Raw genomic sequence first — 13,865 nt, 5'->3', positions numbered from 1 at the left:
TGCACTAGCTGTTTTAATCCTGATTCGCGGGTGTGTTTGTGTGTGCTATGTATTTAACTCATTGCATTTATCTCATATCTCACAAGTGGGGACTTTCTACACCCCAAAATAGTCCCCACAAGTTAAATAATTTATTTTAGGGATACGACTTGGTTTAATGGTTTAGGTTATGACAGACTTTTAAGGCAAATGTTGGTTAGGTATGTAGCAATTTTGGTTAAAGGTCAGGGTAAATGAATTTATGTCAAGACACAAGTATAGTAGTGCAGATTTGTGTGTGTGTGTGTGTTTGTGTGTGACCCCAGATTGTTTTGGATAGAATCACACTAAAAGGGTGTCATATTTATGTCAAGGATTTCAAACATTTGTTATGAAAGTTTGACTAAGCATCATCTTCCTGCTTTTATTATGTTGCCCTCAATCGTTGCATCCAGTAGATCTTTACCTCACACAACGTGATTGTGTCTCCCCTTATATCTATATTACCAGTGATAACAACACTCTCACTGCATAGACGGAAGGCAGATTAGTGTGAAACAGACAAATGGAAAAAGGAAAATGGGCGGCAGGTTAAGTCATACACACTTCTTGCACTGAATGATAATTTCACATTCAGACCACACACTCTTCAACTGTGTGAAATGGCATATGCATTCGAGGCACGAAGACGAACAATATGAGGGACAGGGGATGAATGAATAGGATTTTTTGGTGCGGCAGACATGGCTGCATGATGTGTCCTGTGCTACATTGAGCACAATACAAAACATGAGAAAAGAAAGTGAAGGAGGTGCAAAAAGAAAGATGGAAAATATGGAGAAAAAGCGATAGAAAAGCAGGAAAGAATAGATGCAAACAGTAAAGGGAGGGAGGAAGGAAGAACCGACAGAACCAAGAAAGGAATGAAAATGGATGGAAGCAGATGAGGAAATAAAGAATAGATTATTATGTTATATAGGGTAGAAAAGCAACAAGAGAATAGATGGGAACAGGAAAGGAAAAAAGGAAGGAAGGAAGAATAGATGGAAGCAGGGAGGGAAAGAGTGAGAACAGAAAAAAAAAGAAGAAAGGCTGGACTGCAAGCAGGGAGGCAGAAAAGGTAGAAAGGAAAGAAAGATGTAAGGAAGAATAAGCGGAAGCGGGGAGGGAAAGAAGGAAGTAACAAAGAATAGACAGAATCGAGGAAGAACAGTGAGAAGCTGGAGGAAAAAAGAAGAGAAAGAAAAGAAAGAAGTAGCAAAAAGAGACAGAATCAAGGAGGGAAAAGAAGGACCTAAGAGATGAAGAATAGATAGATGCAAAGAAGGAAAGCAGGAAGTATGGGAGAATAGACAGAAGTCAGAGCACATTCATGTCATGTTATGAACTTATGAACACTCTGGTGGTCCTTGTCCACCCTTTATCCCCCCTACTGCGCCTCTGAGCTGTACAATTCATCCAACTTACTCACTTACACGTACTAACACCCACCTACACACACACATACACACACACACTCACACACACACACACACACACACAAACATGCACTCTTCCATGTTAACTCACTGGCTTTGCTCCAATGCCCAATGTTTTGCAAAGCTGCTCACTTTGGCTGCCGAAGATACTTCGACACAACGGGGGTGCATTTAGTAATGAAGTTAAGTGTGAAGGCAATGTCGTGATTTGAAAGTATAATCAGCTTCCCGTGTTTATTGTTGACTCTTATTCACCCTTTTTCCTAATATGACAATATTCCAATAGAGCAGAGAATAAAGGGCAAGTATCTGCATTTTCAGTGAAGATTTCTCTTTTTGTAATCCCACCAGCGGAGAGCCATGCGGACGGCTCCGCAGAAGCTGAGGAACCGTCCCAACGCTAATCAAGCTAACCTGCTCCAGAGCAGCCCCAGAACCCGGGTCAACCGCTACATCGGCCGGCTGATCGAGGCCCGCCAGACAGAGTCCGACACCGCCGACCTCAACTTCCTCACACTCATGTATAAGTGCTCTGAGCGTGAGCAGAGGGTGAGAGAGGCTTTGGATTCATTGAGATGCTGCAAATGTCAAACTGTAACGCGATGAAGCCGCTGACTGAATATATTTGTTACTGTATGTTACTCACTCTTATGTGGTCTCTGGCTTCACATAGTACCACCAGCTTCCTGATGAGTACTTCACCAGTGCAGTGGTCCTTTCTCTGATCCTAGCTGCCTTGTTTGGCCTTGTCTATCTTCTCATCATACCACAGTATGTACAACAAGATGCCCTTATTGTCCCTTCCTTTCTCTTTTGCTTTTTTTTCTGTCTCCTTCTCTATGTTTCTTGTAAATTGACTATTACTCACGTTTCTTACTAACCCCACTATCTTCCCCTCTTCTTTTTTTCCACTCAGGGGCACAGTGGTACTAGTCCTTCTCGTCTTCTGCATCTGTTTTTTAATAGCTTGTATCATGTATCTGCATATCACTAGAGTACAGGTAAATATAGTTGCTTTCTTATCCTTACCTGCATCTGCTTTTCTTCGTTTACTTTTCATTCACACATCAACTTTTGTATTCTCTGATCTGGTGCTTCACAGAGCTGGCAAGTTAAAGTTTCTTCATTATAATTCTTTTGCTATGATTTTTTTTATGCTGACCAAAGGGAAATATGTAAATGTATTTTTCATAAAGCCTTGTAATAGTGATTCAATATTCATTGGCTTCAAGATTACTTTCTAAGCCCCTATGTTGTATTCAAACTCAGATGGTAAGTCCAAGTCTATTAATTTCGGCTTTTGTTGAGGTTGATGGTTTCCCTCAAAGTTCCTGACTGCATCAGTTTTACTGTTTTTTTTTTTTTTTTTTACACTCTGTAGCTTATATACCGCAGGTTCTCCCTCTCTTTTTATTTCTGTTCTTCACTCACCGTACTTACCTCATGCTACCTCAATCTCCTACTGCACAGTATTTAATATATATCATATATATCCTTTATTTAACCAGGTAAAAGTCTCGTTGAGATTAAAATCTATTTTTCAAGAGTGACCTGGCCAAAAGAGCAGCATAAACATTGTTACAACAATAAACACATACAATACAGACAAATACAACTAATATATGAAATGTTTGAATTCAAGACTTTTTTCCCTCATATTCTTACAGCTATGAACACTTTCTCCAGTTGTAATGTTGCTATGCTTGGCTATATATAGTGTTATATATGTACAGTATGGATTTATTTTTATATCATTTAATTTTCTCTCATACTCCAGTATCTGTCCTTCATTGTCTTCTTCCTCTCTTTTTTTGTCACTCAGTGTTTTCCAGGGTGCCTGACCATTCAGATTCGCACTGCTCTGTGTATCCTCATAGTGCTCTTAATCTACGCTGTGGCCCAGGCTTGCGTGGTAAGTGGGCAAAGTAACAGTAAAAATGTCACTCGCCACAGATGATCCAAACTTACTGGCCAACCAATAAAAAAATATGTCACCTTGTTTTGAGCTGTAATTGTAGTTCCCTTTTGCTTTGATAAGGGTAGGTTTAAATGCTAGACTGCAGCAGTGACATGAATTATTGTCACATGTTTTACAAATTTTGTTTGGGATGTGCTTGAGATGGTGGTTTAATAAATTAGTTAAATATTAAAATAACGTGTTGAGGTCCAACAGATAAACATGCAAAGTTTGAAACACAGTCCATTCCCAGTTTATTTGTGATGGACAAAAATGTAAAAACTGGTTATACTATGAAATATCCAGTGTTGATTAACTGACTGTGATTTGCCATTTAAATCAGGTAATGCCAGAATGCAAGAATGCCAATTGTAAATGAACTGTTCTCTACTTCACTGTCCTACAGTCTTTATAGTAATCTTTCTCTTTGCCTTTGACAGGTGGGCTGTATGCCCTGGTTGTGGGATAGTGCCAATACCAACAGCTCCATCGTCATTATTGATGTTGAGAGTGGCGCCAACCACACCATGGCGGAGCTGCCTTGTGATGGCGCCCGCTACGCCTTTCTGTCCTGCGTGGTTGGCACACTCACCCTGGCACTTTTCCTGCGCGTCTCCTGGCTGCCAAAGATGGCGCTAATGCTCATTCTGGGAGTGTTGTATGTCACTGTGTTGGAGCTCAGTGGCTTTCGCAAGACTACAGGGTGAGGTTCACAGCACAGCGTGACCATCAGATGCACACAGTCATGCAAATCACTTAAGCTTGTTTGCAGGTTTTATTTCTGTCATTTCCTGAAGTTAGATGACAACAGAAGATCCTCCAGATCTTGTGACGATTTTTGTGTCATTCAAGTATCGGAAGCGGTGATTGGCTGTGAATGTCAAGCAACAGTTTCGTGTTTGTTTGTTCCAGAGAAGCAACAGATACGCAGGAGTTAGGAGAGTACATTTACAGTACATGTGCTGAGATGTATGTGTGTGGAGTCTTTGCTTGTCTTCAGCCCACACACTCTTTCATTTTCCACCCTTTGAAGCAGCACATGTGCTCATTAGTTCCAAATCAGAAGCCTGAAAGGATGATGTGGGCTGGATGATGGGAGAGCGTTAGCTGTTTCACCCCAGCATCGAGAGACCTGACCAATTTTATTGGAGCTCAGATCATAAATATGCAACTCAAAAATGATGATGATGAATTTGTCATAGCTATTAAAGATCTCTTTTGAAAAACTAATTTTGTTTATATCCACTTTCACATCCGTAGATGATGAATATTCTATTATTCAAATCCTCAACCACATGTAAAGCTCTTGCATTTGTAAGTTTTCTTAAATTTAATGCTATCATTTGATGTTGGCCCTCAAAAAAATCCACATTTTCATTATTTCACACATATAACTTTACGCATGATTGCTCTTGACACTGTGGGGGGTCTGTTCAACCCTCCTGTGTAGTTTTCTGTGTGGTCCGGTCCAGTGCTGACTTGTGTGTTGGTCTCTTCCACAGTGGGGGGTCCTTCCACATCCGGGGCTATGAGCCCATCCTGTCTCTGTTGCTCTTTGTCAGTGCCCTGGCCCTCCACTCCAGGCAACTTGACCTCAAACTACGCTTGGACTTCCTATGGGCTGTGCAGGTCAGGAAGCGTGTTTCTGTATGTGTCCATGCATGTGATAGAGGCTGTGGATTAAATCTCATTATCATAATATAAGTTTTCATAGACGTGTACTGTAGGAATGCTGCCATTTGGGGATTGTTATGTGTAAACTATTGGGTTATGTGTGTAGGATTTATATTTATAGGCTGCCAGCTGTCTGTTCTTTGGCAAAAAGGAGGATAAGAAGCTTGTTTTGGCTTGGTTTCATTTGGCATCAGAAGTGTAAAAAGGGACTTTTTTGCATAGTGGGAAGCAAAAGCTGAATTTAAACTATTTAACCATTTAACTAGCAGCATTAGCCATTTCATGTATCCAACTCCATTCAAAATCCAACTATGAGACATATAGCAGCAGGCTCATAAGGTTTTTTACTGACCCCAGGTGGTGACGATGTGGAACAAGCTGCAGTCTGTTTCTGGTTTTTTTAATGTGTGCTATATATATATATTCTGTCAGGCGGAAGAGGAAAGGGATGGTATGGAAAAAGTCAAACTGGACAACAGAAGGATTCTCTTCAATCTTCTGCCCGCACATGTGGCCCAACACTTCCTAATGTCAAACCCCAGGAACATGGTGAGCCTCGCTAATAGACAGGCAGACAGACAGAAAGACAAACAGGTAGATAAAGAGACAGAAGAAAACAAATGAATGACTTCACATGACGTCAGAGAAGATATTTTATACTGTATTCTTTCTTTTTCCATAAGGATCTGTACTATCAGTCCTACGCACAAGTAGGCGTCCTGTTTGCCTCCATCCCAAACTTCAACGACTTCTACATCGAACTGGACGGCAACAACATGGGAGTAGAGTGCCTGAGACTGCTGAATGAGATTATTGCTGACTTTGATGAGGTGAGATGCTGATTGTGTTTTTCTTGACCTTGAACTTACAGTTCTGGGAGTTTGGAGTTTGAAATGTAGCTTTGTGTGTGTTTTTTTAACATATGTTTTTCAGCTCATGGATAAGGAGTGCTACAGAGACATAGAGAAAATCAAAACCATTGGCAGTACATACATGGCAGCTGTGGGCCTGGTCCCCACCATTGGTACCAAGGTGGCCTATTATTTTGTATTTGGTGTGGATTTAATACATTATAATTAACCAAATTATGAGGGAAAAAATCATGAATCAATACTCCCTTCCTTTTTGTTTCTCTTTTTAGGCCAAAAAATCAGTTTATGACCATCTGAGCACGATAGCAGACTACGCCATTGAGATGTTTGATGTTTTGGATGAAATCAACTATCAGTCGTACAATGAGTTTGTCTTGAGAGTGGGTACGTCTGCCCTTGTATTCAGATGTTACAAAAAAAAAACATCAAAATGTGACTACATTAAATATAATCTCAACATTTTCCTGTGCTTGCTCAGGGATCAATGTGGGTCCAGTGGTTGCAGGGGTGATTGGGGCCCGGCGGCCTCAGTATGACATTTGGGGGAACACGGTCAATGTGGCCAGTCGGATGGACAGCACTGGAGTACCGGGAAAGATACAGGTATCCAAAGCCCTTTCAATCACCAGTTCTATTTAACAATGATTGTATTACAGGGAAAGTTTGGTTTACAGATGTGGGGTTTGTAGGAAAAACATATGATTAAAACACTAACTCACAGTTGTAACAGGGAAATTCATACATCATAAAAACACTAAACTTATTACATTCACTGCGCATGCCTGATTAGACCAATATCAGGAGATAAGGAATCAATATCTAGATAAAATGCAATAAAAGGAGTGAAATAGAAAAGGTTTTCTACAAGGTTAAAATATGATATTTAAGGTAAAAATAAAGCCCACTGTTATTAATCTAGGGCCTCTAATGTGGCTGCCAGGAGCTATCAGCTCAAAGTACCTTCTGTAGAGGTGACCAGGCTGGTCATAAATTGAATCGGGCTTTTTAAACACAGGAACCAAAGAGATTTCAATTCACTGGGGCTGGCTCACACCAATAACCAATCACCATGCTGCCTTTTGACAGTATCCTCTTTACCTTTGCATCAGTAAAAGCACTATAGCCAAATTTCCCATTAATCTATCTACATTGGTACATGTAAAGGAGTTTATCCTGATATTTGATAAATATCAAACTGGCAAATTGACAATAGGTGGCTGGAACAAGAACCAGAACCTTGAAGTTCATTTTGATACAAAGAAAGGTAACCAGGGGTTTCATTCTGAAGCATGTTGTTTACATTTTGTCCCCTTTTCTTCAAATTTGTATGTGTATAAAACATACATACAGTAGATGCTCAGTAGTGTCATGATGACAGCATGTTTCTCTTTTTATTATCAATGAATATTACACATTGTGTGTTTTATTTTCATAGATGACTGAACTTCGTTTAACCCCAAAAAAGGAACTGGCTGTTTTCCTATATTAATTTATTTGAATGTACATATGTTTATTTTCCCTGTCTCTATAATTCAGGTGACCGAAGAGGTTTATCGCCTACTGAATACTAACTATGACCTGGTGTGCCGCGGTAAAGTCAGTGTCAAGGGTAAAGGTGAGATGCTGACCTACTTCCTGGAAGGGAAGGTTCAGGACTTGGGCAGTGTAACCACTTCTTCAGTGATGCGTTCTGCCAGCCTGGCACGTCGGATCCACTCCTGTGGCAAGACGAGCGTCCCAACCAATCTGGGAAGCGTCTCCTCAGCCGCCAGCCTGACTGCTCATGCCAGCATGGGCAGCAACATTCAGATGAACACTGCCAACAGCAGCAACAGCCAAGCAACATGCCTGCCCCCTTCCTGCGTGCCCGCAGTGGGTGAGGAGGACGAGGAGGATATAAAGGTGACTGAGATTGAGATCGAGCCTGTGAAAGCTGTTGCGGATGTAGCGGTGTAGAAAGAAACACAAGACTGTAAACTTGCACAGAAAAATTAAAGAAAACCCTGGTTGAAGGCCTAGAAAAGACAGGGCTATCCGGGTATTTCCTACACATCCTGAGCCACTGGCACAACACAGATTAAGCTCATTCAGGATATGAGTCATCACATGGTGATACAGACAATCATACTTGCTTTTATGGAATTTGAACAGCTTGCCACTTTTTGGAGATGAACATAAAATTGTGGAAAGAAGAAGACAGGTACCCGGAATCTAAAATCCTCTTTTAACATCTCTTTACCAGATGATTAGATTTGTGGTGTTCCTGGGTTCCCTCAGATCCAGGTATAATGTGCATATTCGTTTTACATGTACAGTACATATTCCATGTACAAGGGGATACTGTATGTGTGCATTGATACTGAGAAAAAAGACTGATCTTGCTATTTGCTTTTGCACTGTCTTTCTGATTATGCCAAGGATACATTGCATTATTTACAGTGTAAAATTGTGTTTCTTTTTAGTGTATGTAAGCATGCATGTGTGTACTTGTGAGTGTGTATGCATGTGTGATTAATTCTGAATTGTAACGAAACAGCACAAAAATACTTTTTTATACTCAGAGCTCACTGGATGAAGAGACATATTCACAGTTAATAGTGCATGACTTCTTAAGAGTTGACAGCCATAGTAACTCCTGTTGAATGAGAACCAAAGTAATGAGCTTTCCATAGATCTTCAGTTGTATTGCCTCACCATACAAGAGAGAATATATGTGGCACATGTGACTCTTTCAGACATCATTAGAAGATCTAAAATGTGTCTTTTTTTTAAACCCTGAAGAGACAAAATATGGTTTCAAAAAGGTATTTTGACCCTTACCTGATGTTCTTACATTGCCCTGATTCACAATGGTGTCATGTGATGTAAGTAAACACACAGGCAGGGGTGGCTTTGATATATGGGAAGGCAGTGGGAAAGACAGAGGAAGGTGTGTGCATGTAATTCCACTGAATTGGACGTGTGCTTCTATGGAAACTAGTTAATGCCAAAACTGGACCAGTCAAAAAGCACCACGGACAAATACATCACATAGAGGGCCGATACACGCGCATGCACACACACATAGGCATTCATCCACACAAAAGAGAGCACAGTACTTAAGCACATGCAGTAAGCACACAACTTCTACAAATGCACAAAGGTGTAACCTAGTGCTTTACCCTTGGCCTCTGCAAAAGCATCCATGTACATTCATACATTTCCAAGTGGCCACAGAAACTTTGGTGCAGCATCTGGCTACTGACGTCCTTCAGGCATACATTACTATACTCCAGCTTTTAGCTATTTTTAAGCAATGTTTTGAGTTTTCCTCAGAGAGTTTTAGCTTTAGCACGTCTCTCAGATGCAGTCTCCGAAACGCAAGGCGCTTCAGATTATCTTTATAGCCTATATCTTTATCAGCATGTAGAACTTTCACTTGATCTGCAAATGTGTAAATACATCATGTTTCAAGTTTTTGCCTTACTCAATAAGCTTACAGTGATTGCAACCTGCCTTTTTAGATATATTCACTTTGATATGCAGATCATACTTTTTGTAAATAGCCAAAAGCTGTAAACTATGTTGTATCTTGTACAGTGTAAAGTTGGGTTATTGAATATTTTGTAATAAAGACAATATTGGTGTATAAAATATCAAATGGGTACAGCTATGAATGTCAATAATACTTCATATTTTTGGCTACCAAGAGATAAAACAAGTAGGAGTATGGGAAAGCAGCTGGAAGTGTGAATCAGGACTTTTTGGTGATTTGTAGTACAAAATGAGGATTTCCAATGGACCACAATATTTACAAGCCACAAACATAGCACCAGATAACAAAAATAACTTTTTATGAACAATTTTTCCTGTTTTTTCCAGTCTATAAAATGTCATTTCTTATACCTCAAGTTTATGACTTAAATTAACAGCTTTCACTTGACACAGCTAAATATGACAAGGTTTATTATGCCAATCAGTGTCTTACTACAGTCCACAGCCAGATGGATGTCACTATGTCTCAAACACTGAGCAAGGGCCAAAATTGTTTTCCCAGCATATAGAGTTTGTCTGGGGGTTCACTAAGTGTAACAGTTAAGTCAACAAATGTCCTGGCTTGCTCAACTCTTTTCCCAGGCGAACAAACTGTATTGGAATTATTTTTGCTTGGGAATTAAATATAACACCCCTGATTCAAGAACTTGGTCAGTTATTAATAACTTAGAATTAATGTAAAGTTTATGCATCCTGAGAAAAAATTTCCTTTACAGAAAAAAAACAAATGCGCAGCTGTTATCAACGTCATGATCAAGTCCCCTGATTCCGACCTAAAGTTGGCATTAAGCAATAAAGGGAATCCAAGGTAAACGATGGTTCACAAACAACACTCCCCCTGGTGTCATCAGGGCTAAAAAGGGTCAAGATTAAATTAGGTTGTACATTCACATCAGGTTAGATTTCAACAACCAAGAAAACAATAGAATGTTTTGGTAATCCTTTATTTTAACAGATGGGTAAATTTAAACTAATTCGCTAGAAAGTCTTCTGGAAGTCCAGTTGTGTTGAGTTTATGAGCAGTTTCAGAGGAATCTCTTTGAAAAAACTGCTGAAATTCACCCAAGTAAATAATTGTTCATTACTCACTTATTAGCTTGAAACTTCATTCATCATATGTGTTGATATGTATGTTTGATTGTAGATTTCACATCACAGCTGACCTTAAAACACTCTATAGGTTACACTAGTTAACTGAAATGTATTAATGAGAAGTGTACCAAATTTGTCTCTCTTTTTTCTACCAAATGACATTGTTCTTTTTTTTAAATTAGAAAATGATTAGATTTCAAATAATATAAAGTAAAAGTTTAGTATTTTGAGCTGTTTTTAAATAGATATTTATTTCAACTCAGATTTGATTTTGATGAACTTTATTTTTTCCACTTGTTGTGGACTTATAAGACATCCACTTCCACCTGTCATCTGCCTGTAGTTAAGCTTTCACACCTGAGTTGAATAATCAACTAATGAAGAGCAACACTCACACAAGACACTGCAGGATCTATACATATCAGGAAAGCTCAGTCATCAACTTAAATGGATATTCACCAGCAAAATGTAAGTTTGAATTCACTTTTTTTTGCTAGTAGAGGCTGTCTTAATATGTAAAATAAGTTTTGAGCCTGTTTTGTTAGTTCTGCTCTGTATTTGAAAATGACATGAATGTAAATGACGGAACAGAGGCCGCGCCTGGAGCCCATCCAGGAAGAGTCAGAACAGGAAGATGAAACTGAAGGAAGTAGAACAGGAGAAGACAAGGGGGAGGAGGAGGATTCTCAAGTTCAAGTAGGCATGGAGACAGAAGATGAGAGCGAAGAAGATGAGGATGATGATGCACCGCTGAGGGCCCTGAGACCGAGGCGACTGTCTCGTTCTTTAAGCCATGAGAGTTTTCCTCAAATGCAATCTACCAACAATAACCCAGAAGAAATGGAGAACATCTCTGTGTCAGATCTGAGCACATTTGCAATGGTTCTGAGTGATGAAGCTACCCCACCTGGGAAGCCAAGGTTAGAATTTAAGAAGAGGTCCAGTAGCGGGGAGCTGAGAATAAAGGTGAGTATTTTCTCTCATTTCATACCACAATGTAAGATTTGACAGCACAAAGCTCAAATGGGGAAAAAGGTGATGCTCTTTTGTTTTAAGGTCTCCAAAATCAGACGGCAAAACCACAAACCACCACCTCAAAAGTCAGTGCAGAAGAAGACAAAAAACAGCAAAAGAAACAAGAAGCTGTCTCAGGTTGTGAGTGACCATTTTAAGAAATAAATGTGTTAATTTTTAAAAAAGTAGGATTATACAGTAATACAGTTTTGTCCCTCTCACCGCTGTCCCCAAACATAATTCCAAGGATGAGCCTTTTCCTGAGTGGCTGGTGGAACTGATGGTCAACATTGAAGAGGCAACAACACACCAGCTGGTGGTCGAATAACACTCGTCACAAACCTCACATGGTGAACTTGTTGGTCATTGCACACCAGGCAATGACCTAGTTGATGAATAGTGAATGTAAAACAAACTTACATGCCATATTAAGAGTTGGCACTGCCAGAGATTGAAGTCCATGTGCAATGTGAAAGTTTCCTTTTCGTCATTATCACGGAATAAACAAAAAGAATGAGTTCATAAGGGTGCACTCAGAAAAAAATGTACAGAACAATGTGCATGTTTGTTGTAATTATTATATTCAATAAATTATTTTTTTCTTTTTCTTTTTCTTTTTTTTTTAGTATGTTTACCTCTTCCATCATTCCCCTGTTCATCTCACCATACTGTCCATCAGACTTATCTGTGAACTCAGTGTATTAATTCTCTGTATTCATTGGCACTACTGTACTGTACTTATTACTGTAGGCTTCAGGCTGCACTTATCAGCTTCAGCCTGAATCCTTTTACCTTTTTCCAAGTCGGCGTTCTTTGATTTGAATGCCGGTGTAAAATGTTATTTGAGAGGCCAAAGCACAGTCATACACAAACACACACACACATAGTGAAAAGTGGTGTATTTAATTTTGAAAGAGCAATATGGACAAGGTTATCTTTTCCAGGAGTAGTGTGTCCTTAGGATTCTGTATGTTGGTTTTTTCGACAGTTTGAGATTTATTGAAATAAGACTCATTTTCATACATTCAATTTGATGAAATAAATGAAAATATTTTGAATATAGGGGTGAAAATATTAAACCAATGTCTTGTTTCCAGGCACTATACTACAACTTTTTGTCACAGTTTATTTGAAAATCTGTCAGTTCATTTCTCTCCTTCTGTGGTTATTACCAAATATTTTAACTGGTTGTTTCCGTTTTTACCCAAGGCCAACCTCAAACCGTAACATTCCTATCGAATACATGTACTGCATGTACACAGCACGTACGCAGGACCACAGCTAAACATTCACCTTCATTATCATTATGCCGACATATGCTGTAATTAAAAAAAAAACAAGTAACTCATCCAAATTTCTTCTGGTTAAAGTATTATCACAGGGGAAACGTCTTTGTGGTTCTTACATCTCTTGTAATCAGTCAGGTTACATTTTGAGTGACACAGCAGTTAGATGTCAGATGTTTGTTAAAAACAAACAAAAAAAATTACAAAATGAGAAGCCAGGAGGTCACACAGATTACAAAACACATGAGCGGTGTTGGTATGCACAGTAAATGACACATGGAGTGTGTTGGTATCTGGGATTTGCCACAAGTAGTTATGACAAATACTACACCAAGGAAACGACCAATTACTACCGTCTTTCTTCAGACAAACATGTTGTGATTCTAGCATAGCAATCCATAATGTTAGGGTTATGCAATCTTGAAGGGGAATGATCTTGTTTATCTGTCTGCCTGATAAGATGAACCTTCACCAAGGAGACTAAAGGGACAAATAGGGTTTTAGTGTCAAAACAGTGTCACAAAGCACGATCACTTAGCATTACTTCACAAAATAAGTGCCTGAAAACAACAGTCACACCACAGTTTTATAATCACCAGTCATTGATGCATAGCCTATAACTTCTTGCATTATCTAGTGTTTCTTTTTAATTTTATTCATTATGCACTACTTTATTGAAACATTTCTTCAAAAAGCAGCATTCATGTAATTGTTTTCATAACCCCAAAGTCATAGATCAGTAATTTGGTCGCCCAAAAACAGGGTTGTTTTGATGTACGATCACTTTATGTTCCAAAGTCAATATTGACAACAGACCTTGTGGACCTGGATATACGTCAAGCTTGGGTCATCCACCGTTTACAGCAGCTTTGTCAAAAATATTTTATATCTGCAGTTTTCATGTCAATCATTAACCCCTCTGGAGGCCAGGTCGCCATATAAATACAGCCGGTTCGGAGAATTCACTTTAGAAGGAAAA

The 13,865-nt window shown here is 39.2% G+C and overlaps 2 protein-coding genes across 3 annotated transcripts in view; both read left to right on the top strand.

The window, feature by feature from the left end:
- The window catches only part of LOC122994164 (adenylate cyclase type 1-like), a 38,134-nt gene extending 28,539 nt beyond the window's left edge, over nucleotides 1-9,595 (top strand). Inside the window, exons 9-20 of one of the 2 annotated variants that reach the window (XM_044368714.1) lie at nucleotides 1,809-2,006; nucleotides 2,131-2,228; nucleotides 2,374-2,458; nucleotides 3,280-3,369; nucleotides 3,855-4,117; nucleotides 4,917-5,043; nucleotides 5,521-5,637; nucleotides 5,772-5,918; nucleotides 6,022-6,120; nucleotides 6,230-6,344; nucleotides 6,439-6,563; nucleotides 7,497-9,595. In XM_044368714.1, the coding sequence (XP_044224649.1) occupies nucleotides 1,809-2,006; nucleotides 2,131-2,228; nucleotides 2,374-2,458; nucleotides 3,280-3,369; nucleotides 3,855-4,117; nucleotides 4,917-5,043; nucleotides 5,521-5,637; nucleotides 5,772-5,918; nucleotides 6,022-6,120; nucleotides 6,230-6,344; nucleotides 6,439-6,563; nucleotides 7,497-7,916 (1,884 nt within the window). In that variant the 3' untranslated portion in view covers nucleotides 7,917-9,595. Of the gene's footprint in view, nucleotides 1-1,808; nucleotides 2,007-2,130; nucleotides 2,229-2,373; nucleotides 2,459-3,279; nucleotides 3,370-3,854; nucleotides 4,118-4,916; nucleotides 5,044-5,520; nucleotides 5,683-5,771; nucleotides 5,919-6,021; nucleotides 6,121-6,229; nucleotides 6,345-6,438; nucleotides 6,564-7,496 lie in introns of both variants that reach the window. The other variant, XM_044368713.1, reaches the window with a different exon arrangement.
- A 1,341-nt stretch (nucleotides 9,596-10,936) lies between these two features.
- Nucleotides 10,937-12,175, top strand: LOC122994166 (mitotic apparatus protein p62-like). The gene is made up of 4 exons (XM_044368716.1): nucleotides 10,937-11,054; nucleotides 11,178-11,552; nucleotides 11,643-11,741; nucleotides 11,848-12,175. Exons 1-4 carry the CDS (start codon nucleotides 11,034-11,036, stop codon nucleotides 11,926-11,928), a joined length of 576 nt encoding a protein of 191 aa, XP_044224651.1. The 5' UTR covers nucleotides 10,937-11,033; the 3' UTR covers nucleotides 11,929-12,175.
- Nucleotides 12,176-13,865: the final 1,690 nt, after the last annotated feature.

The sequence above is a fragment of the Thunnus albacares genome, chromosome 12 (genome assembly GCF_914725855.1).
Source record: "Thunnus albacares chromosome 12, fThuAlb1.1, whole genome shotgun sequence".
Classification (NCBI taxonomy): domain Eukaryota; kingdom Metazoa; phylum Chordata; class Actinopteri; order Scombriformes; family Scombridae; genus Thunnus; species Thunnus albacares.
Note: the sequence above shows the minus strand (reverse complement) of the source record. Positions and strands in the feature narration are given on the sequence as shown.